The sequence below is a fragment of the Semicossyphus pulcher genome, unplaced genomic scaffold, assembly GCF_022749685.1.
Source record: "Semicossyphus pulcher isolate SPU_LCO1_2020_fin unplaced genomic scaffold, fSemPul1.0.p SCAF_3, whole genome shotgun sequence".
Lineage (NCBI taxonomy): Eukaryota > Metazoa > Chordata > Actinopteri > Labriformes > Labridae > Semicossyphus > Semicossyphus pulcher.
Genome location: NW_027211704.1, coordinates 1,016,294 through 1,042,014, shown reverse-complemented (window position 1 = coordinate 1,042,014; position 25,721 = coordinate 1,016,294). Strand labels below are relative to the sequence as shown.

Below are 25,721 nucleotides of genomic sequence, written 5' to 3'. Positions count from 1 at the left end.
CAGGTAACATCACGTTCAAGTGTTTAAGACGTTTGTGAGATCAAACGATGAATGTGGAACAAGCGATCAGAGGAGCGGCCTTTATTTGACATGAATGAGTGTCACAGTTTTAGATCAAAGAGCCTTTTGTTTAAATCAGACCTGTTTTAGGGGAACAGATTATATGAACATTAATTAAAGTAAATAATATTTGGTTGTGTTAAGCAAGGTAAAGTTTGAGAACACAAGTGAAGGGCTGAGTCAAAACCAAAGCTCAGCGTCCTCAGCACAAAAACACCCTCGGTGTCGCTGCGCTCGTCCATGTCACTTTCACTCACCATCCAATCAAAATCAAGAAGGGGCGGGACTTTAGATATCCACTTTGTCAACAACATAGCGGAGGAGAAGCTAACCCTCCGAGTGTTTCCAGGTGTGAAGTTGCTGCTAACGCAGGACACCGTTCATTTCCATTGTCTTTGTTTCTTTGTAAAATATCCTTTAAGCAAACATTAAACACACAGAGAGTTTTTAAACACTTTACGGTTACTACAGAGGGAAGCAGAGGTGCCGCCAGACAACCTTTGTAACCTAGCAACAGCAAGCGCCGGTGAGAGGTGCTCTCAGAATCAGAATCAGCTTTATTGGCCGGGTATGAACACACAAGGAATCTGACTCCGGTTCAACTTTGCTCTCTTTATACACTCAAACATTTTCCTTGTGTGCGCTGGCTCAGCAGGAACTGAGCTGTGTTGTTTTATTGTAGTGTGTGGTGATAAATCACACAGGTGGTGGAAGTGTGTCTCGCTTTGCCTGGATAAACTGGACTGAAAACAGCATCAAAACTTCTGCTAACGATCATCTGTCATGTACTGACACTACAGAAACATCATTCCAGCACAGCCTCTCATTAAAGCCACAGAGTGGCTGGAGCAGACGCTGCTGCTTCCTGTAGGCTCAAAGAAATCAAAGTAATGCAGCCATTCATTTCCTCCAAACCTTGTGCATGACGCGTCCTCGTAAATGAAATTCCATTTAAATGCAGTTTGAAGCCAATTTAAATTCGATTATCGTCTCCTTAGGCAGCTAAACATGCCGCTTAGAAGTCTGTGCACAAAATCTCTCACAAATTGTTCAACAAATAGCAGAAGAACTGATGTTTTCCTCTCCTGATTGTTTCCTCCCCCTCATCTCACCGGCTTCCTCGCATGGCGATGACTAACTTAAATGCTTCCTACAGAGTGTGTGAAATCTCTCTGTGTGCAGCGTTTTAATCCAGCGAAACATCTGTGAGACTGTAAAAAGTGTCATGTTGCTGCACGTTTGACGGACTGCTCCCTTCCAGCTTCAGATCTGAGTCCTTCAGCCTTCCTCACACGCTCGTCCTCTCCTCCTGCCTCTGTGTAGCAGTCAAACATCGCAGCTCTTTTCTTTTAAATACTTTTATTAGTCCAACTTTCTCATTAGCGCTCTGCCATTGTGGAAATATAATTCAATCATTTCCTGGCGAGATTAATTAGCAGGAGTATAAATTAAAGGCGTGGTGCAGACTAGAGTGTCGTGGTGTTTGAACACTAAAAAATGACCTTTAATGGTGAAGACATTAGTGAAGTATTAGAGACATGAGTGGGTTTGACTGTCGGAGCTGATCAGGCCTATTTTTACTGGCTAATTAGAGCCATTACTGGAAGGATAATCAAAGCCTCCACCTCACTGCAATCAATGCTCCACATCACTTTGGCTCAATGCAGCTCATCTGTCTGTAAATAATGGATCATTACGTGTCTCATTCGGTCACACATCCTGCAGCCTTTGATGTGAAACGTCTCTTTCAGCTGCTTCCTGTCTCCACAGTGTCGCTCTGCAGTCTTCACTCTTGGTTGAGTCAAACTCACAGAAACTGTCAAAGCGAATCCTTCGACTTCACCTTCTCGTCAGACTTCAGGTGGTCGTCGTAACCCGTCCGTTGCACGAACCTGTCTAGTTCTTGACTGCTCGAGTAGAACTGATTTGCAATGTATTCTGGGTAAAACACAACATTTTTCACAATCACAAACACGGCTGGCTGAGCAGCAGCATCGTACCGCTCAGCTCTGTTCACTCCGGCAGAAAATATTCGCCTCCAGGAAGTCAACAGTTACACGGACACGTTGGTGGGAAAATTCAGCAAAATGTGCAACAATATAAAAACCGTTGTGCAGGAGGAAATCTCAGTGACGCGCAGAGCGGATGTTCTGCGTGTTTATAATGTGGCAGGACGGCTGCTCACTCACCTGCTCAGGATCAAACACGTCACCGGGCTCTCGAACATCTCTTTCCCCGCTTGTTACAGTTCTCACGAAATTATTTGTCACAATTTGTTTGTTTGTCGTTTGCTGCTACCTGTCAGCTGCTGTCCTGGAGGTGGGTTCAAAGTTTACACAAGACAGAGACAGGAAATGACATGAAATAAATCGTATAAAGATCCTGGTTTAAAGTTGAAGAAAATACATGTATGCATATTTATGTCTATTTAAAGAGACAAACGGCACCATTGTCTCCAGAGCTGGAATCAAATCAGCAGATACATTTATACTAAACGTTGTTATATCGTGGCTGAATTTTTCAGTCTTTATTTTTGCCAGCCAAATGCATTTGTACATTCAGCGGCGCGACGTGTGTTTCACACCTGGGCCTTCAGCGCTGTCCTACCACAGCTCCTAATAACCTCGTTATGACGCCACAGCGATAGCTCATCGGTATGTCACGTGATAACCTCAGTGACACTGTAACCTTTGACAAGTGAAATAAAACGATGTGACACGAGGCTCAACACCTTCTCAACACGAGAAGCCACCAAGCATGAAGGCCTGTCACTATTACGCATTATGATGCTGCGTCACAAACATCGCAGTATAACCAGAATCAATGTCGTAACCACGGTTACAAGAACAAACACACAACCGGTCACATTTACTCATTTGATCACCAAGTCGGTCAAAATGCCACAAAACCCAAATAACACAATTCAACAGGCCTCGGCACAGTCCAGCTGAAACTGATATTATATTATTATTATTATTATGAAGTGATATAGGCTGCATCACATGAGTCTATAAGCAACAAGAGGCCAGCCCCGTCACTTGTCAGATCCAGTTAAACATCTAAACTTTAAATTCTTCTGGATGAACAACAACAGGTTGAGTCAGACACAGAGCTGATGCTCATGCTGTTTGCTGTGTGGGAGACGCTGTGGAACGCACCCCAACCTGTTGACACACTTAAGCATTAAAACCAGTCGGTTTGATGATCCCTGGAGAAACTCAGGCTCCTGTTTTAGTCCCTAAACCGACACCAGGACGTGGACAGCATCCTTATGATCACGGACGAAGGTTTCTTCACCAGTTATGTCACTTTTTTAACTAAATTAAAGATGAGTCCGACGGCCTGGAGGATGACTCTTTATATTTAATCATTCAAAAGGACATGATGCTCAGATTACTTTAGTTTGTTATCCCCTCATTTGTCTCTTTCCACAGTTGAACTAAGCCTCTGACTGTTTACGTCCTTTCCTCACATCTCCTCGCTCCGCCTCAGCAAACACCGCCGTCTCTCTTTCGCCCGCGGCTGCTCAGAGCCTAATATTCCGGCTCCTGCTGGGAGGCAGCGAAATGAGCACGAGGGAGAGAAAATTGAAGCCCATCAGACACCTCCGGCGTGGTTCGTGTTTTAAAAGCTGCAGGCCCTCCGCTGCCAAAAGATCAGATTGACCTTTGGGCTTTGAATGTGTGTGTTCCAGATAATCTGCTATTTGGATGGGTCAGCCTGCACACGGGCCTCAAGATGAGACCTTTTCGCTTCTGCTGCGATTTCACATATAACAACATACACACAATACAGACGGAGACACACATGAGGAAATGATACATGCACACACACACACATACACTCACACGTCACAGAGGCGGCGGCGAGCTAGATGAAGAAAAGTGGGGCTGATGTTTCTCTAAATGAGATGTCACACCTATCTCGCCTTGGCCTCACCTCCCTGATATGAGACATTAATCAATACATGGCTTGCAGGGGCTTGGTTATGTGTGTGTCAGAACACACACACACACACACACACAAATACACACTTTTATATTCACTGTCAGCCCTCGAGAAGATCTTAAAGCTCGGTGAAAGCACCTTGGCAGCTTTATTTTCACAGCTAGTAGGCTGGATCGCACCGGGAGGATGTGAAGGATAAATGAGACCTTGTGTTCAGTGACAGGGTTATACACGTGTGTGTGTGTGTGTGTGTGTGTGTGTGTGTTTGGATGAATGCGTGTTAGGCTACAAAATACAACCTCCTCAATCATTGGTGTCAGTGACACAGCTGCGTTGTCACCATGTTGGTCTAAACACAGAGATCTGACGTCGCTCTGTCGCCGTGTGATGGGCTGGTTACACATTCTTGTGTTCATGTGTTCACTGATCTCCAGACAGAGAGGAAGATAATCCTGCTGATGTTTATGATTATTATTAGTCAGTTATAAATCCTGACTAATAAGTGTTTTTAGGACGGCACATTTGATGTTGTGTTGGAGGTGTGTCTGTTTGCATGACTTGACCCTTCACTAAGTCCCGTCCCCCTTGGTTACTGTTGCTATGCCTGTCGAGCTTTCGCACTTATTTATATTTGGCCTTTATTTGTTTGGCAGATGTTCCAAGGGAAATAATAGCAAATTTCTGTAAAAATAGTTCCCAAATATCAGAGAGAAGTCGACAAAGGACGACAACACACGTGTTCAGTGTTTAGACTGAAGAGGACAAAAACGTCGAGGCGAAAGCTCGCCGGTCTCAATGCGAGCGTCAGGCGCCCCGCGTCCTGACAATTCATGTTCAGGACCATCCTACAGGGACAACAGTGTTGTTGCACAGCAGGGTGAGTCAATATATTGGTTTAGTTTAAGCTAATGTTTATATGTGACTCCCGATAACTCTCATTATCTGATATGTTTCAGCCCACTGCTAACAAAACTAAAGTATCCCACTTTTTCATTCTGTTTAAAGCTCGTCAGGATGTCGCTCGCACATATCGTGAGCTTGATTCAAACACTGAAGGCACAACAGGAAAGCCAGACAAAATCCTGTACGAGTTTGCCACAACAACGACACAAACCAAGGGCTCGCGAAATAAAGGCTGTGCCGATATCATCGGTGGCGGTCTCAAAGGCCAGACAGGATCACAAGTCGTCCCTATTTATAATCCATGTCCGACATGGTCAAAGTTTTTGGCTTTGGAAACGTGAAAAATATGACCCTCTAAACTTTGAGGATATCTGCTGTCGGACTTTCAGACTCCATATACACACTGTTTCGGCATTTCTCCTTGTTCTGAAAGCTTGACAGGCCTCCCCCGCATAGTTACGGTTGCTAACGTAGGATTGGACAGTGGCTGTTCGAGGGAGGGGCTTAGCGAAGGGTCAATTCCAGCGAAGCCTGTAGGTCTTGATCTTGGGGCAGTGGTTCGCGCTGTCACCTCACATCTCTCGCTCAATGACAGCTGGGATAGGCTCCAGCCTCCTCCCCCCCCCCCCCCCCCCCCCCCCCCCCCGTGACCCTGCACAGGATAAGCGGTATAGATAATGGATGGATCCATATCTTGTTACGTAGACCAGCTTTTATTAGAGAGCAGCTCTGCTAACAAAGCTTTACTTCCCCTGTGACTCGTGGCTGCTCCACATTAAACGCCCCTCACTGGCTGGTAGGTGTTTTATTGCTCCAAATTATGTCTGATATCAAAAATGATGAACGTGAGAGTGAAGTGAGTCTCCTGAGCACTAATATCCAGTTACAAGCTGCAATAATTGACTAGTGAAGCCACTTTATAAACAGGAGGCTTTCTCCTCCCTCACCTGTACCGTCCGTGACTCTCCGGCACCAACGCAGCCGCAGGTTTTTTGTAACGTGGGGCTGTTTTTGGTCCGAGCAGCCTTTCAGGTTGACAGAGATTGTAACCCTGCCAGTGGATGCTTTCAGACACACCTGCCTCGTGTTGTCCCGTGCTCATCTGGCTCTGAGCTCCTGCGTTTCGCTTCAGTGTGATTAGTTGAGTTTAAGAAGACCCACAACATCATCCTCATCATGTCACATTTAAAAAACATCGACTTTAATGATCCAACAAGTTAAATATTTATGCAGAGATGACAGAGATGACTGAGGCTTTTAACTTGTGCTTTAATGAACATCTGTAGGACTTCGGCCTTGATGTTCTGAGAACACGTTCCTGTGCGGTCGCAGACTTTTCATCTCTCAGACCTTCAGTTCTCATTTGCTCACAGCCTTTAAAGAAATTAAACTCAGACCTACAAGCTTCAGTCAAAGCCCTGAAAGTATCACTCTTGTCTCTTAGCATCTAAAGTTTGTCTTACTAATGAGTTTTCATTAATTTTTCAGAGATGAGATTATGTGTTGATGCCCTGTCAGACAGCGTGTGTTGGAGAGTGACAGGAGAGGTAGAAAAATGACATGCATCGGTGGCTTAAGCTGCACCTGAGCCCAGAAATCACCCACCGTCCTCCTGGTTTCCCCGCTGCCTGGATTCAATCTGTTAAACCTTTAAGGTCTGATTCCTAACAGCTCTCACACCCCCGCCCCTTCTTCATGATTTGCATCGGTCCCATCAGCTCCTGTAAAAATTCACAGCGCTTTTATCCGTTAACCTCCTGCAGGCTCAGCTGCGCTTTCAGCCACCTGGTCCTGGTCTGGGCCCACTTAACGTCTCCAGTATTGTAGCTTCACCTGCCAGCCCAAATAGCATCAGCGCTAATCATATTTCAGCTATTCAGACTCGGCTTCTGCCTTATTTCCATGTTGTTTTCTCCTCAACCCTGAGCACAGTCCTCTCAGCCCACTGACGCATCCCTGCTAGACTGCTGCTGTTGTTTTTCAGCACAATCGGAGCCTTTGTCAGAGCCACACTCCGATCCTTGTGTGAATAGTTTTCATGAAGGGCACATTATTTCCTCGCCTGCCTCATTGTGTTGTTGCCGGGTGGAGGCTGGTAAACAACAGATCTACAGAGGACGGCTAGGAGTTTGGCTCAGCGGCTAGTTAGCGTGCAGGTGGGCTGAAGTATGTGGGTTTATTTAGGAGGAGGTTGGGAGATTAGCTTAGTTGCTAGCTCGCGTGTAGGTTGCAGCCTCTTGGGTTTTTCTGACGACATCTGTCATGCAACTGCTGCAGGCGGGAGCTTTAGATGCGAGCTAATCCATCAGATGTCTTCGACAAGCTTCTGAGTCTCGTTCTCTGCACTTTGATGAGCCTGCTCGTTGTTGAGTCATTTTTTCCAGCTTGTCGATTACCACACTGAAAAATGAAATCCATAACTCGCTCTCTGAATCACCATCTCTGCGTAACAACGTGCAATTTTCCAATTTAACACAGTCATACACACCGACACATGCATGGTATACTGAAGGGGACTTGTGACTCATGCTCTTCTGTCTTTTCTTTGATTCTGTTGTCTTTGCTGCTTTTTGACACAGGAAGTGTTAAACACAAATAAATCAGCTCTAACTGAGAAACACTTCTAGAGACACTCGCTAACTGTGTCTCTCACCTTCCTTATCTGATCATCATTGACAGTTCAGGCCTTTCACATCAACTTCAACTGAATTTTCACCCTGTTTAGAGAAGGAGCGTGTGCCTTTTATGCACATGAACATTTAGTTCCTCTTCTGGGACTGATGAAGAAAAGGTTCAGAGAAAAACAGAAACCTGCACAGCGAGCATTTGTTCTCTGTGAGCAGGATCTCTGTACCTCCTCTTTGTAAAATGTGGCTCTGTCTGTCTTCATCAGAGATTTCTCCAAAATCTTTTCCCATCAACACTTTAGAGAGGACAGAACCGCCTTAAAGAGCGGCACGTCATCAGCGTACCAGCAGACGTTGTGTTTATGCTAGCTGTTTTCTGTCGGACTTGTTACACACGTGAAGTTATGTTGTTGCCAGTGAGCTGCAGCGTGTTGCCTTATTGTTTTCAGATAAACCACTGAAAGGTTTATCTTTGACATACTGTATGTAGCTCAAATAGATAAGACTCAGAAGTTTAGGGCTAGCTAGGTTTGCTAACACTAGCTAGCATTAGCCACCAAAAGATACTGGTCATACCAGACCAAGTAAAGCTGAAGGAGCAAAATCACTGAGTGTTTATCGGGAGCAGGGTGTGTTAAAGTCGAGGTGAAATGAAAAATGTCATTTTAATCCTTTTAGATCTCATCCCCGCTAACATCGTGCATCTGTTTGACAATATAGGCCAAAAAAAATACAAAAAATCAATTTCTTCATTTTCTTTTATCAAAATCTGATAATTTTTTCTTCCTGAAAAAAAAAAATCCTGTGTGCTTATGTAAGTTAGCACCAAACAATTTCAACCAATCAATCTGCAACATTTAGCCGCAGAGCACCAAGAACGCTCGGTCAGTTAGCTAGCTACTGCGCTGTGGAGAACGTCTGTCTACGCCCACTTCTCAACGATCACATCAAATCCCTCTAATGATATGTCCCGCCTGCACGTCCTGTTTCACTCGGACATACGTCACGATACGGAAGCTAGATACTCTCGAAATGCAGTTTCAGCTCGACTTTAAAGTGCGGTTGTTTGTTTGTAAGAGCAGAAAGTATGAAGAGTTCAACTTTCATTTGGAGGAATAGAAACATATTTGAGTTATTTTTATTTTTAAGTTCATCTTTAACATAATTTTATAGATCTCATCCATGGTTAGCGCTGTCGCCTCACAGCTAGAAGGTTCCTGGTTCGAACCCCGGTTCAGACGTAGTGGACCTTTCTGTGTGGAGTCTGCATGTTCTCCCCGTGCATGCCCGGTTCCGTCCGGGTACTCCAGCTTCCTCCCACAGTCCAAAGACATGCTTGTTCACTGGTGACTCTAAATTGCCCGTAGGTGTGAAAGTGAGCGTGAAAGGTTGTCTGTCTCTGTGTGTCAGCTCTGTGAATGACAGCTGATCAGTCCAGGTGTAACCCTGCCTCACGCCCAATGACAGCTGTGATAGGCTCCAGCCCCCCGCGTGACCCTGAACAGGATAAGCTGTATAGATTATGGATGCATTTATTGTTTATTTCATGTTACTGGAAAGTGAACACTTTATTCTGTTGACAAATGCATTACCAATTACTGGTTGTGATTGTTTCAGAGTTTTCAGTCAGTGACAACAGCTCCAGACAACTCGAACAGCTCCGTATTTAAGGGTAAAATGTAAGTCTTAGCGGTAAAGAGATGTCAGGCAAGGCTAAGGTTAAGATTGCCTCTTGAAGACACATCACATAAACAGCTGCTCTGCAGATCAATATGTTTTTCTTTAAGTCATTAGAGTTAGAATGAAACTGTCAGAGAGACAAAGCAACAGTCTCATGTGACTATTTAAATCTGTGAATCTTCATGTTTTCACGCTCACTGAAAGTAAGTCAGAGGCTGTTTGTCTTGTTTCCAGTCAGCAGTTGTGTTTTCTATGCATCCATTTCCCCTCATATCTGTCCCCCTGCTATCTTTCCTCTGCATCTGTGAAGTAATTTCATTTCCTCTTTTGTGTTGTATATTAATTTATGTCCTCCCCACGCTCCTTATCGTTGCAGCCTCTGCAGCCGAAGCTACAGAACTCCAGAGAATGCACACATCTCGTTTTCTGTTGCGTCAATGTGGCCTAATGGTCTCTTTTTTATACTGCTGTTGAAGCATTCAGTGGTGATTATTTTTATGACCGGCGGTCGGGAGGCAGAGAGGTGGAGAGCAGGTGCCTGAGAGGAGAGACTGAGGTTTGTTTTGAGGCCTGCAGGGATGAACGAATGTTGCAGCCTCAACCGTTAAATCATCTCACAGTCACATCTGCGTTCTGTGCTCAGTTCGTGCTCGTTGGACGCTCTTTAATCATTTCTGCTCATTTATTGTCTAAAAAGTAACATTTACTTTTTGTCACCTCGTCTAATGGTTCTTTAATGTTCTGTTGAAATTATGGGTAGAGTCATATTCTACTCATTAAAGGGGGTGGGGGGGGTGGGGGGTATTATGCTAATGTCAAGCTTCTTATTTCCCTCTGTGATACCTGTGGAGTAGCTGAGCATCATTTACAGTTAAAAAACTCAGCCTGAAACCACTCAGTCAGCTCTGTCCCTTTAAGAAACCCCGCCCCTACAAGCCCACTTTCTTCTGATTGGCCAGCTCTCCGAAGCCTGTTGTGATGTCACAAAGTGCAGCGTGTAGAAAAAACAGTGCGAAAGGTGACGTTCACAGCCGCCTGCAGACCGAGCTGAGCAGCCTGGGGATGTCTCCGACAGACTTTAACCTACAGATGTGAAACTTCACCCACGTTTAGTCTCAACATCCAACACTGGAACATTATATATGTGTTAGTATGTGAAACAGCATATTGGGATCTATTAGCCTGTAAGCTAAGCTAAAATCACTTTAAAACAAAGCTGTTTAAAGGATGCTGAGGAACAGTGACTTTCGTCTGTCTCTGTATCCGCCCTCCTCTTCTCCTGCTTGACATTTCCATCCTGTTGGTTTATGTTTGTGTTTGTGCTTCTCTCTGTATAACTGTCTGACTCGCTCTCGCTGCTGCTCTCAGATACTCCAAACCTCTAGAGATTGCAGTTCAGCTCATCCTCTATGTTAATCCTCGAAAAGAAAAAGTCTTCTCCGCACACCTGAACTTCTCACGGTTTATATGGTGAGCATGCACAGAGCGTTGTTAAGACGAGCAAGCAGCAAAAAGTGAAGGCGTGCGGGGGGAGAAACTTGTTATCAGAAGTTTCAGACGTGGAGCAGCATCTCAGAATGAGACCGTACCTTCACTTTGCTCAGACAGGCGCCGCGTTACGAAAAAGCAATTTAACATGTTGGTCACATGTCTGAAGAAGCACTCGTGTAACTCTCAGAGGCTTTGATGACAATCTCACCAAAGAACATTTCTGTAAGACTTTCAACACTGCATACGTCTGAATCTAAACGAGTCAGATTTATGTGAAGGCAGCAGCAGACGAAGCCAGTAATTTACTTATTTCATGTCTGAAAATAGTCCCCTCACAGCTAGAAGGTTCCTGGTTCGAGTCCCGGTTCAGACGTAGTGGGCCTTTCTGTGTGGAGTCTGCATGTTCTCCCCGTGCATGCGTCCAAAGACATGCTCGTTAGCTTTCCTGGTGACTCTGACCGTAGGTGTGAGTGTGAGCGTCTGTCTCTGTGTGTCAGCCCTGTGATTGACAGCTGATCAGTCCAGGGTGTAACATTACCCTAAACAGGAGAAGTGGTATAGATGATGGATGGGTGTCAGCAGAAACCCTCAGGACAGGAGTCATATCAACTCTCGAACCTGCGGTGAATCTGTTTGTTCATCCGTGGATGTTCTTCTTCATAATTCAATTTTTATGACTCATGTTATCTCTTAATTATTAAGAGTCACTTTATTCTCAAATTAGCGTCAGACTGTTCCGGCTGTGGTGCTGACAAAATTCATTCTCTTGTCCAATTTAATCTGCGACACACCTGCAGAGTGATCTCTTTTTCAGTGTGTGTAACTCTGCTTCTTTGGCTCCTGCTCGATCAGCCTCTCAAGCAGTTTGACATGAAGCAAAACACTGACACACGTTCATGTGGGCTCCTTTTTATTTCACCTGCATGTGTCATAATGACGTGCAGGTTCTGCCTGTTCGGATCAAATCAAACCAGTGTAAGCTTGTACACCTGACCGGAGCGGCAACACTGAATATTGATCAAACTCTGCTTTGCAGCTCGACCTCACTGACCCATCGCTGTACGTCACGTTATGAACTGAACAAAGATGGAGGACAGCATAACCAGACGCAGCCTTTATCATAAATGTAATAATTACCGTAAAATCCAGAATATAGGTCACACTGGAATATGAGATGCAGTCTGTTTTTGGGGGTACCCAGAGGGAAAAAGGTTTTCTTTAGCTATTTATTAATAAAAATACAAGTGTATACAAGTTATTTCAATTTGTGTTCATTTAAAACACATATTACAGCCTACCATCTGTTTTCTGGTACGGTAGCTGGCAGCCTACGCTAACGCTACGCTAACGCTACGCTAACGCTACGCTAACGTTGATTGTTGTGCGAGTGGCGGCTGCACTGGAGGTCATGACATCGCACATGCGTGACGGTGACTAAATGTTAGCTAGCTATCTTATAGCGCCAGCATCGTCTGGGTAAAATACCACAACACAATAAAATACCTTTCTGCATTTTATTCCAGTATACTGGTCGCACCGCTGTGAAGGACGCAGCCCACAAAAAGTGTTTAAAGTGCGTCTTATCATCAAATCTTACACATAGCTCCTTTTTTGCACTGAAGTACTTGGAAGGTTCACGTGCGTGTTAGCCTTGTGTCAAGGGCGTAACTTCCCTGTTTACAGTGCATGCTGGGATAGGCTCTGACTTCCTGGTTCCCTGAGGAGGATACACATCTAACACACGGATGGTTTTATTTGTTCTGTTCTTTGTTTGAATCCTAATTTATCTTCCGTTCGTCACCAACCTCTTCTGTTATTTTCCTCTAAATTGTTTAAATCCTCATAAGATGTGTCTGAGTGGGCGGGCTCATTATGGGATTAACAGCAGCATTTTGTCGGAGCGTTTTAACATTTCATCCTGACAGATGTCTCATTTTCATTTCACTCCAGTGGCTTCTCATGAAAGTGGCTGTTGTTTGGTTAAAACCTGCAGCTGTTTCTCTGAACAAAGGAGGAGTCTGCTTTAGTGTGGCTGACGGTGGACTGATGGGAGGTTAGAACAAAACAAGCCATAGACCAGATTCACAAATAATACCACAAACGCCACATCAGACGTTTGCTTAAGACCTTCAGTTTTCTGATTACGTCTGACCCCCTGCTGTGACAAATAATCCCAATTTTAGCCTCATGTCTGCTCTCTTTATCTGTTGTTTTTCTCGTCTTCTCGTCCGTCTCTGCTGCCACACTCACACCAATTAGCTCTGATGGAGGAAACTGCTGCTGCTGACAGCAGCTAGATTGGAGGATGGTTCTCATGGAAAACATCTCCTTCCTCCCCACCCTATAATCACACCCGGGTTTAACGAGGAAAATAAGCTCCGTCCCTCTCCGTCTTTGTGTCTCTGTCTCTGTGGATGGGTGTGAGTTATGGGAGCATTTCCAGTTTTGTCTCCGATCCAGAGAACAGCCCACACAGTGGGTGAGATGTCAGACTGACTGTTTCCAAATTGGCTTAATGTGTTCTCAGTTCTGCACTCTGCAATACGCTTTCACAGGACTCTGGTAGAGACTCAGTTTGTCTTCTAAATGGATTTTTTGTTCCTTTTTTGACAAATTACTGTCTTTCAATCCTTTTTTTACAGTAATTAAACAGCTAAAGCGTGCAGCATCATTGCAGCAGAGCTAAGTGCTCACTGTATGAATAATATGCTCCATCAGGCGGACAATAAAAAGACTTAGAGTTCCTTTTTAGCTCGCGTTTAATTATCCTCCAAACAAGAGGGAAACTGTGGCTGTTATTCTACTTTCATTTTATACATCACGTCCATCCTCTCTCCTGTTTACCCATGAACTCCCCACTCTGTCATAACATGATTCACCTGGGGCTAAAAAACCAACATAAACAGACTTCTTCTCTCGCCCTCCCCTCTCTCTCTTCACAGTGTTGTATAGATAACTACGAGGAGATGGTGAAGATCCTGCTGGACCGAGGAGCCAGCGTCAACGCTCAGGACAACGAGCTGTGGACGCCGCTGCACGCCGCCGCTACCTGCGGCCACGCAGGACTCGTCAAGATCCTCATCACACAGTAAGACATGCAGACACGCTACACCAGGGTTTCCTGCTGGGTTTGAGAGTGGAGGAGCCCAGCCTCACCTGGAACAAATAAACAATTATTAGATGAGTGAGGCTGTTTGAGCAATCCCCGAGTACAACATGGATAATGTCTGTCTGAGCTCAGCGAGCGTTTGATCATCACATTTAGGTCTGCACTGGAAATCATTATCATTATCTTATTACGACTTTAACTTCCTCCAGATAGTCGAGTTTGATCGTCTTCTCGGTGCTCGGCCAGGGCCGTGACCGACCCCGGCCGTGACCGACCCCAGCGGGGCCGATCAGAGGACCTCACTAAATCATCTAATCGGTAGTAGCGACAGGCGGTGTGAACAAAGGGCAGGGACTTAATCAGTGTGAGCTTATGACCTGCGCTCACTGGGAATTCCTCGTTTATTGGAAGTAAATGCAATCTGCAGTCCATCTCAGCAGTATGTTGACAAGAATTGTGACGATCATGTGATTCACAATGGGACATCTGTTGGGGTCAGACTAAATGTTTCCTTACGTCCTGATAAGAAGACTTGTTGGCCAGCGCGTCCCTGCTGCACTGCAGGACTTCATAATGAAGCTGTTTGTCACACGTTAAACGTTCATCACAACATTAGAGCTTCTGTTACTTGGACATTGCAATTTACCATATTGATATTTTGATTAATCTTGCAGCCAGAGGAGACCAACTAACCAGGCTGAAGTTAGTTTGATAATCAACAGTTAAATGTGCATTTTAACCACAGAGAGGTGAGCTAGCTGACTGCCACCTCTGAGCGATCTGGAGGAAAACACAAATATATGTTTCAGGTGTACATGCATGTATTGTTCTCAGTGAGGTGCTGCAGGCAATTTAAGCGATCTATAATTCACATCTTAACTGAGCACTGGATAAGAGAAGAGAGGTGTTACTGAGGCTGCGACCTGCAGCAGCAGAGATAGATGCTAATGCAGCTAGCTGTAGAGGAAATACCAGCTCACATTAATAACAAAACAAAACAATGTAAAAAGAGAAAAACCATCAGCATCAAACAAACGACACCGTCGGGCAGGTAATATTAGAATCAACATTGGAATCATATTGAACCATCATGATTCAGTGTTGTGTTACATCAGACAAAAACAAGTTTCTAATAATGGTTTGCTCGAAACAAACATGATACGATCACATCATTATGATACAATTTAGTGAAAGTTAATAAGGGATAATATTGAAACATTTCTCTTCAGTATGACATGTAATAATCGAGGTGCTATTAGACATCTTTGTTGTGTAAATTAAAGTCATAATTCAATAATACTGACCCTGTTCTAGCAGAGGGAAAAACACCCTCATGCATACCTGAACATATAAAGTGCATGCGCACACTGCAGACATGTCTTATTATGATGTAATTAAATCTTTTGATACAACAACATGTACACACACAGATATTAAAATACTCTGTGTGTAGTGTTTCTTCCTGTGGGTCCAAATAGATCAACTATAAAAACTGTTCTATCATAATGTTATCAAATTAAAGCCTGTGTAGTCATTAGAAACACACCGCTGCCATTTGATGACATGCAGGACGTGTTGTATCTCTCAGATTCATTAAGTGAAATTACTGATTAAAAAGTGCTGAGTAATGCAGGCCAACTTGTTCTGGACTGAAGTGATTTAATTAGCATCATCAGCGTGTGCTCGAGCTGAGATTTATTTACTCATTTCTGTCCAAGACTCTTATAGATCAGCTTCTTAGGGTCTGTTGCTGATCCGAATATCAAACAGGCCTGTTTTTGTAGGATGATTAAAATATTGCTGATGTAAACAAACCTTTTACATCTGAAACATCACAAAATTATATTTAATTATATTTATTACAGCTGTCGTCCAGTCTGTATTTTTGGGTGTTAAAGACAGTAAATGCTCTTTTTACTTTTAGCCTTTTGTGTTCATCACCTAAAGACAAATACTCCCCACTTTACCAATGATATTGCAGATATTGTACATTAATTAGCCTATTAAAATTAATATTAATAATTCATCTGCTCTTCTCCCACAGTGGTGCAGATTTGCTGGCGGTCAACTCTGATGGGAACATGCCCTACGACCTGTGTGAAGACGATCCGACACTGGACATCATTGAGACAGCCATGGCCAACAGAGGTAGAGTATGAATTTTTAAAGTGATGACATGACTGCAGAGATCGGGCTCGTGGACAGAATATTTAGCCTGTAGCTCTCAGCTGATAGGCAAAGTTTTGTGCTGCATCGAACAAGTTTGGGAACTCGACAGTCTCACAATGTCTGCAGACGGATTGAATAAGTGAGATAAGGTCGCTTCTTCGTGTACAGATATTATGCCATTGGAGGGAGTGTGCTGTAGCTACTTTATTCCATATTATCCCAGTTCTATCTAACCTGTACCTCTATTTTTTCACCATTACTGTGTCCTCATTTTTTGCACATAATGTTTTTGAATACTGGAAAAAGACTGCAGGAGAACAATGTGTACCATTAAGCTAACTGCATGTAATTCCCAGTGCTGCTAATGCAGTTTGCAATGATGACGGTGGCAGGTTTACACTTAAAATATGTATTTATTTTTTAAAAAGTATTATAAAAAAGCTGGCTTCCTCTTACTAGCATTAATTTTGCCATCAGAGATAAACACTGTGTCTGGCAGTTTTAATGCTTTGTAACCAGCTAGCTACTTAAGCTATCGCTGAGTCATATTTACCAATAAGGGGCTGAAATTAGCATTCGATGGCTACGTTCATGATATGATGCTAATAGACTGAAGCTAAAGCTGCATGGCCAAGGCAAAAAGTCGCCATCCTTGGTGATCCATGTACAAGAAACAAGAAACAGCATTGTTTTTATAATGTGTATAGAGCTAAATAGTTAGCTTTGGTTTTATTACTTTGATAAAGATAAGTAAGAATAAACTGCTATTTAAATTAGCATAATGCTGTTTGGCTGCTTAGCTTTCGTTACTGGTTGTAGCATGTTTTCACTGAAGATAAAACAACAGAATGCCTTTCAGGATGAAGACAAGCTAATGTTTTAGCTAACCGCTGTCTTGAGTTGCTGCTTGTAAACTTTCTAAAGCCCAATAAGAGGACGACAGGGCTGCTAACGTTAGCTAAACTCTGACAGCATCCAGGACCTGCTTCTACACAGTAGGGGAATAAGTCACACTGGATTTGTTGGTTGTGAATTTGGCCTTTTAATGGCAGCTAACCCTGCACTGACTTCAATTAGCTGGAATTGCTAGTAATGTGTCTTACATTAGACAAGCTAAAAACACTGTTTAATCCAGCACATACACTCTGGTTAGAAAATGCCAAAGGAACATCAGTTAGCTTCTTTCCCTCCCCTTTGTTTTTAAAGCTTCCTTAACCTCTGCAGCAGAATAAACGTCTGTTTTAGCTTCCTGCAGTCTGTCAACCAGGAGTAAGTTAAGGAAGATGGCAGCAGGGTTGTGACCTCTGCGCAGTTTCAGAATTGACACTTCAGGGGGCTCTAACATGTTCACAGTTCCCTTGCTTACTATAAGATGTTTCTTTGTAAGGAGCCACATCGTAACATTTTGTCCGTCTGAGAAACAGTTCAGGAACTGACAGGCTCATAAGTGCACATCAGTGACAGAGGAGGGGGAACTCCTGCTGTGTTTTGGAGGTGTTTGCGTTTCTGTCTTTGTGTGATACAAAGAGAGTCAGGGTGACAGACAGCTTCATTTACACTGCAGTTAAACCACACGAAACCTTCACAGCATAAGCTCCTGTCAATGTTTTGTTTGTGTTTTCGAGTAAACAGTTACATCTACAGGCAGACGTGTTAGCGCACAGTTGGCAACAAAGCAGCAGAATCTGTGGCTGCGGGGGCTTCGAGTTTAGAGAAGTATGAATGCCAGGACGGGCTGCTGAAATGTGGTTAGTTGAAAAGGAATCGCCCAACATTGTTGGAAATATGCTGATTTGCTCCCCGGTGGAGACTTAGTAAAGACTGCCGATCAAAACTACAGTTTGTGGTTTTATGAGGGTTGTGTGGAATATTTCTTGGCAGGCAGATGATACCAGACCAGCAGCCGACACTGTAGGAAGATACAAGCCCTGAAATAGTCTGACACGTAACCCTCTGCTGAATTGCACGTTACACTTCCACTGTCATATCATTACGTGTTGATTATGTTGATTGACCTGTTGATTGTTTTTTCAGTCTTATTCTTATAATTGTATTACCTATAAAATGTGTTATCCTAGCTCTGCTCCCACCATCCTGGTTTGCCAAACGCTGACTCCAGCAAAACAATGTATTTTAGGTAAAGCAGTGAGAGTCTTCATCATCATCAAGTAAACTTCTGTTTTACATTCATCATTTTAAATGAGAGACTCCAACAGAAATTAATGCGTACATTAATTAGCTACTTGGACTAGCTTCTAGCTAGGTGCTAATAAAGCTTCTTTTCCACAAGCTTTTGTGATTAAATGCAGTCAGCATTTCTTTTATTTGTTAACGTAGTTTCATATTCTCAGACAAGGTTGGCTACGTTTGTTTATTATATCTATAAAATTCCCAAATGCTCCCTTTTAACTTCCTGTCATTTTTAATCATTTTTAAGCCACCATGTCAAACCATAGACTGCATAAAAAGATGGCCGACATGACAGCTCCCTAAAGACAAGCCAAACCCTCTCTATCGCCCCCTGCTGACTGGCTGCAGTATAGCTCATAAAGCCCGCCTCCTCCATGTTAACAGATGGGACATGAGTCAAACTATAATATCAAAATACACAGCAAATACATTTTTCTCAAACATGGTTTCTGTCATTATAGTTAGTTCTTATCATGCTGATTTATGTCCCAGTGTTCATTTTTCTGACAAGTTTATTTTTAATTAGTTATTTGATGCTGTAAAAAAGATGATTGACATCTCTGTTGACAAATACGGCTCCTCCTCCTTAACACACATGTTTTGGTTAGCAGAAGTGGCTACGGCGGCTCCGCCCGCCGATCTCTACTGCGCAGCTCTGACTCCAAATGACGTCACCATCGCAAGATGGCTGCGCCTATCACAGGGCTGTTTTGGCATCAGTTTCGTACACTGAGAGCAGAAGGAGACATTGTCTCAGACACGTCTGAACTGACCCCCAACTGGCCTCTTTTTTTTGAGCCATGACGTTTATCTCCCAAAGGCTTATAGGTTGTGATTAAATGCCCCTAAATCCAGAAATATTACATAAACAACATTATTAGATTGTTTTTATCTCTGTTCTAATACTGTTTCTTGACCGTCATTACAACGTCAGTGGGATTTTGAATGAGGTTAGTCCCCTCTTTGGGGATCTACTTTCAAGGCAACTTTAAGCTAACAAACTCTGCACAGCGGTGTGTTAACGTGTGTTCGGCTGAGGGCTGCTGTCCATGTAGCATCTGACTATAGAGGCAGTAGCGAACAACAGAAGGTCAAATACTTGACTTTTGCCCTTCAGCTTAACACTGAATCCTAAATGCTTCAGTGGAGCTGCTCTGTGATAAACAGGAGAGACTGTGCAGAATCAGGGTTAAAGAGCATCACGAGTGCTCACTTTTATTTCCTTTGATAATTAAAGGTCAAAAACACCTGTCATGATAAGTCCTGCATTGTAAACAAGTGCAGGGTTAATGATTCTGAGCAAATAGCACCTCTTTGTGTGGGTGTGATTCTGGATGTGAGACAATATGACAAACCCACACAGAGACAGAGAGAGAGGGTGCGGATGTGGAGAGGGGAAAACACAGACAGGCGAAAATGAGCTTCTCAGCGTACAATGGAGTCTCTGGAGCCGCAGACAGCAGACAGCAGACAGCGGTACAGTAGGTGAGAAGAATGATTATTAAGCCGATCAAAGGGAGCGCCGTGCTGCTAATTGCTCCGTAATGTTTCCAGCACTGTACTGCTGGATGAGACTCCTCTCTTCAGAGACGCCGCAGGGATGGGCATACTCTCTCTCCTCTCTCTCTGTCACACACACACACACACGCAGACACACACACACACACACACCCACACACACACACACTTCATATGCAACATCGACTGATCTGACTCTTCCTTGATCCTCCCCTGTAGAGCCCGGTTCATGTGTAATGAGCTGCAGTAACGGGGAAATGTAGCAGGGACTGAACCGCTAACGCAGAGCAGAAACAGCTCATGTCACTTTGCATCCTCAGTAATGGAGGGACAAAGAGTTCCTGCTGATAACACAGAGGGGCCATAAACAGGTCTCTAGTGATGTCACACATCACACCATGAATTACAGCTTCTCTTCTTATATTTGTATGGACTGAATACTGTTGTGTTGTGTGGCTTCACATTGGGCTTTACGTAGATACTGATAGGATGTTACACAGATCAATCCTGAGTGTAAAAAATCTTTAGTTGCTGCTCTAATGTGGATATTAGTTTATGTGTGTAAAAAGGGGGATTGTAACTTATGTGAGATATGGGATTTTTGCCTTTATAGCGATTTCAACTCTGATAGGCTGGGACAACTGTCAATCAAGCAAACTCCCCTTAAATAAACATTTTCAACTTCAAGAGATCATCTGGAAGATGTTCATGTAAATAAATGCCTGTAAGTCTCTCTCTCTCTCTGAATGAGGTAACACATGGTGACTGAGCCTGTGGCCCACTGATGAAAGCCTTTGCATCTGCAGTATATAGTATTATTATGGGCTGGGTGTCTGTGGCGGCGCCCAGTTAGTGACGCGTTTTCCATCAGCCAGCAGTGGTTGGTCTGCCAGAGAGGGTAGGCGGAGCTAAGCGGCTGCTTTTCCGCTCTCTGCAAGTGTTGCGAGTAAACAGTAATCTACTATGGCTGAACAAACAAAGAAAAGATGGATGACTACAGATACAACTTCAACAAGAAGTGAAAATCCAAAGAAGAAGAAACAAACTCGACGCTCAGATGAAGCAAACAGTCTGAAAAGGAAAGCGACCGTCAGCCAGGAAAATCAAGAGTTACAACCGGAGCCGACCGTGGACGTCACACATGCAGCACTGTCTGGATATCTGGGAAGTGTGCTCCCAGAGAGAAAGTTGTACTTTACGTTTGATCATCTTTGGACGTCTCCTTCATCAGCAGCTTGTCCAAAGTGCTTTCAGCCATAACTCTGCAACCATCTGTTGAAATGTAAAATTGGGTGTCATTGCTGTTCTGAAAGGTCAACACAGACCAGTGCTTGTTCCTTATCAGGACATTTTCTTTTCAGCTTTCAGCTTTTCTTTTTCTTTTATTGACTTTTTATTCTTTTTATCATATTTTCAAATACGTGAATGAGGAATATTTTCTGTATTTCACATTTTTAAATCCGTTGGGGCGTTGCTTAGCCGTTGGCGTCAATAGTCTAAATGAAAGTACGACAGAAACAAGGCAGGTAAAGTCTGTGACATCAGCACCAGAGAGACTGAAGCTCTGCAGCAGGAACAACAGCAAACACAGGAAACAGGAGCTGGAGGGGCTGTTCTTCATTAGAGCAGACAAAGACGACTGTCATCGTCCTGAGTCCTGCGCCTCCTGATATCCTCCAGCTGTGATTGTGAAAAACAGTTTACCTCCTCACCATGTTAAAGCCCCTCCATCAGAATCAGTGGCCATCACACGTCTGTGTGGGCCAGGGTCAAACAAGAGTGTGACATTGAAACAGGCTGGAGGCTGCAGTGTTGGCTGAGTGGATGGATTGGCCTTCAGCTTCACCGGCACAGGTTAAATTTATGACTCGAGAAAGGCTGAAAAACTGACGTTAATGAATGCACCGACAGGTAAGGCTTGTCTGGTCCGTTTTAGGGTGACATCCTCCATGCTCCACGTGCTTTTATTTCCAGGTGCTTTATTCTGAAGGGTAAGAAAGTGACAAAAAGGAAAATTGTCTCTTATTTCACAACAGTTGTAGTTGTCCACCTGATGCACGATTTCAGCCCCACACAGAGAATAAACCAGCAGCCACAGTTCTGATGTCGGGCTGTTTTCATTCTAGTTAATCTGACATTTCTTTAAATACAAGCTGCACAGTCCTGTACCAAACTGCTGAGCGCAGTGAGAACAAGTCAAGTGTGGCAGTCACAGTCTTGAGCTCCACCTGGCAGTGAGGTGCTGGATTAACGGAGGAATGTAGAGTGGTTGTGACAGACAGAATCACCTGAGCTTCAGCCGAGCCAAACACTACAAAAGTGTCGGCCAAGAGAGGGCAGGACGTCAGCGCGGACGTGCACGAAGACTCCTGCTCGCCCACAGAGCGACAAATCGCCTGTTAAATATTAAAGATCCAAATTGATCTCCCCAATGGTTTGCAGATGTTAAAAAACATTAAAATAATGATGTGAAGTCATTTTTTTCATACAACCATTCACATCATTTTCACTTCTTTATTTATTTTAGTTTGTTATTAATTACTGATTTCTAATTTTGGGCCGTCGGCTCATTTGTACTTTAACATAAAAAAGTTGCTCTGCAGCCGCCTCATTAAAACGCACTTCATTCTGCTCCTCTAGAAATTGTCCGACGTGCTGAGGAGCTTTGGGGAAACGGTTACCTCAAGAAAAGTGTCACATTAACAAATATGTTACTGTCAATCAAAAAAATGAAGCTGTCTCTCTGAGACATTCACAAATATAAAACTGACTCCCTTATGATAAACACTGTGGTTCTGCGTGTGCATTTGATTGACAGGCATCACTCAAGAGATGATCAACGAGACACGGGCGTCGACGGAGCGGAGGATGCTGGGAGACATTCAGGAGCTGCTGAGGCAGGGAGAGGAGGTCAACCAGCAGGACTCTCAGGGAGCAACGCTGGTAAGATTCTGTGTTTTAGTGCTGATTAAACTTTTCTTTAAAAATGATTTCAACTGCAGAAAGATGCAGCGGCGTCTGAATCTGTCGTCTCTAAGGCCCAGGATGTAAAGAAACATCAAGTTTGAGTTTGCATTGCGTGTAAACAGTATGCACTATTCACCCCTTTCTGCAGACCCTTCAAAATAAAAGTCTCCTTTAAAAATGATGGATTTTACTGTTAAACACACTGCAGGACTTAGTGTGGGTGTAGATCATTTAAAGAGGGGGTGTTATGCTGTTTCACATTTTCAGACATACATATATATGTATTGTTACAGTGTTGGATGTTGAGACTAAACGTGGATGAAGTTTCAGATCCGATCAGAGAGCGATTGTGTTAATTTCAGAGCGTATTAAAGCAGCAGCCTGTGTTGACTTAGATTTACGCAGTTATGTGCGCTGATGCATGAATGACATCACTGATCGTAAACTTGCATCAGTAAAAAACCACAGGGATAAAAATGCAGCTTCGTTGCTCCATCATTGCCGCCTCCAAGCCAGCAGAATCTGTCAGGAAGAAACAACTCTTTATCAGATATAAACCATCGTCATGTGCCACGAGAGGAGGAAAGGAAATGATTTGTAAGTATTCAAAAGACTGCATGATTAAAGTTACACCGTAATGAGGCTGTGAAACCTTGACAGCTTATCAGGCACTTAGAGTTGCATCGTGATCTTCTTACAGGCTAATCAGATGTATGATTTCATAATGCGCTGTAGATATTAAAGTGATCAGTTCACTGTTGTGGTCATACCTCAGAAACGATTAGAGGATAGATTGGAATAATCCTGTGGTGAAACATAAGTACGCACTGTGCTGTACGGAGTGTAACCCCGACCCACGGCCGTTTGCTGCAGGTCATCCACACTTCCAGCTGGTCTCTCCTCAGGCCCCTCCTCCTCCTCCTTAATAACAAATCACAACCCAGATCTGACATTTCTCAACCACTCGTATTTCTTTAAAGAAAGATGGCGCCTTCTGGACCCGGAAATATCACCGTATGTCAACATCACAAAACACAACAGTATAATAGTCAAGAAAAATGACCCACTTTTGGGTCCCGACCCATCAGTTGAGAACCATGGCTCTAAATAAAGACAAAAACAGCCTTTAAATAAAAACATTCGACCTGACTTGCATTCAGGAAAAACAGTGACCAAGAATAAACTCACATCTGAACACAAACGGCTGCACAGTGAGATTTGAAATGAACCTAAAATCTAATTTTCATTTTCATTTTTAAAGGGGATGATTCATAAAATAATGACTACCAAAACAGAAAGTCTGTTTATTATGAGAAATAAGCAACGCTTAGCTGAGTGTCAGAGAAACAGACAAAATAAACTCTTTAACTGAACATGGACGTGCACCTGTGCACCTGTGCACCTGTGCACCTTTCAGAGACGGCCTGGGGGCTGTGGGCTTTGACAGATTAGATCATGTAGCAGTGTCAGACTCTCTCTCAGTGCTTGTTAGCCTGCCCTGTTGATTCTGTTTCCAGACGGATAATGAATCAATACAAGGTGTACCCTGAGCTCCTGCAGTCCACATCCCAAACATGATTAATGGGTAAACAGTGTGTGTTTAATATTAATGCGTCTATCAGGTCCTTTGTTTGGAGCAGAGCTTCAGGCCTCATGTTTGTCAGAAAGAGCCCGAGAGTTTGGATCATATGGAAACCATTGATTTTGCTTCTGCTACGTAATGAGTCATTTAATAGTATTATTAGGGCAGAGCCATGAATACAGCGATCACTGAATATGTTGTGTTCATGAGGTCAGGGCACTGACTCTTTAGAAGTCAAGCAGGGCACATCAGCGCATCACTTCAGACGCCTCAATGAAGTCTTTATTACGTATCAGGGGTTTAGCGACGCTGAGGAAACACAGTGACAGATCACCGGATGAAAATAGCCAGGGGACATTACATGTAGTAGCCCAAAATAACCCTGTTAAGCTCTAAAGTCTTACCACAGATTGTCTGATTGAGCTGCTTGTCCCTCTGCCTTACGCGTCCTGTTAATCTCTATTCGAGCATGATGAAGCAAACTGGAGCATGCCTTATTAAAACTGCTGGCAGGGAGACGACAAAGAGACCTGGAACTGGTAGGAAGTTATGTAAGGCTACTCTTTTGTTTTCTGCTCAGATGCAGTCTGTGTTCCACTTTGTGATGTGCAGATTTTTCATCTCGGGTGGTTGTTGATCAAACTGTGATGCAAACAAAACAAGTGATCAATCACCTCAAGAGGGAGACGGGAAGTACAACAGATCAAGGTGCTAAGAAAATTACACATGTACATCAGAAACAGTAAAAATAATAAGAAGTAAAAACAAAAAAAAGAAAGAGTGTGATGATGCTGCTGCTCTGAGGGGGGGGGGGGGGGGTCAAAGTACTCCTCTGCAAATGCAGTAAAAAGCCTTTCCAGAAGAGACGTTCTTTCCTTGATTCTTTTTCCTCTATTGAGCTAAAAATAACAAATTCACAATTAATTTTATTGTCTTAAAGTTTTAATCTCAAAGATCTCAGTCTCGTTCTCTTTGGCGCCACCTGTGGTGATAACCGGTAACTGCAGGAGCACACTTCCCAGATATCCAGACAGTGCTGCATGTGTGACGTCCACGGTCGGCTCCGGTTGTAACTCTTGATTTTCCTGGCTGACGGTCGCTTTCCTTTTCAGACTGTTTGCTTCATCTGAGCGTCGAGTTTGTTTCTTCTTCTTTGGATTTTCACTTCTTGTTGAAGTTGTATCTGTAGTCATCCATCTTTTCTTTGTTTGTTCAGCCATAGTAGATTACTGTTTACTTGCAACACTTGCAGAGAGCGGAAAAGCAGCCGCTTAGCTCCGCCTACCCTCTCTGGCAGACCAACCACTGCTGGCTGATGGAAAACGCGTCACTAACTGGGCGCCGCCACAGACACCCAGCCCATAATAATACTATATACTGCAGATGCAAAGGCTTCCATCAGTGGGCCATAGGCTCAGTCACCATGTGTTACCTCATTCAGAGAGAGAGAGAGACTTACAGACATTTATTTACATGA

At 43.6% G+C, this 25,721-nt stretch overlaps 1 protein-coding gene across 2 annotated transcripts in view; it reads left to right on the top strand.

Annotated features, from left to right (window-relative positions):
• ppp1r16b (protein phosphatase 1, regulatory subunit 16B) overlaps positions 1–25,721 on the top strand; it is a 94,024-nt gene that overhangs the window by 59,721 nt on the left and 8,582 nt on the right. For both annotated transcript variants that reach the window (XM_069678690.1, XM_069678691.1), the window contains exons 4-6: positions 13,652–13,797; positions 15,863–15,966; positions 22,514–22,638. In XM_069678690.1, the coding sequence (XP_069534791.1) occupies positions 13,652–13,797; positions 15,863–15,966; positions 22,514–22,638 (375 nt within the window). The remainder of the gene's footprint in view (positions 1–13,651; positions 13,798–15,862; positions 15,967–22,513; positions 22,639–25,721) is intronic.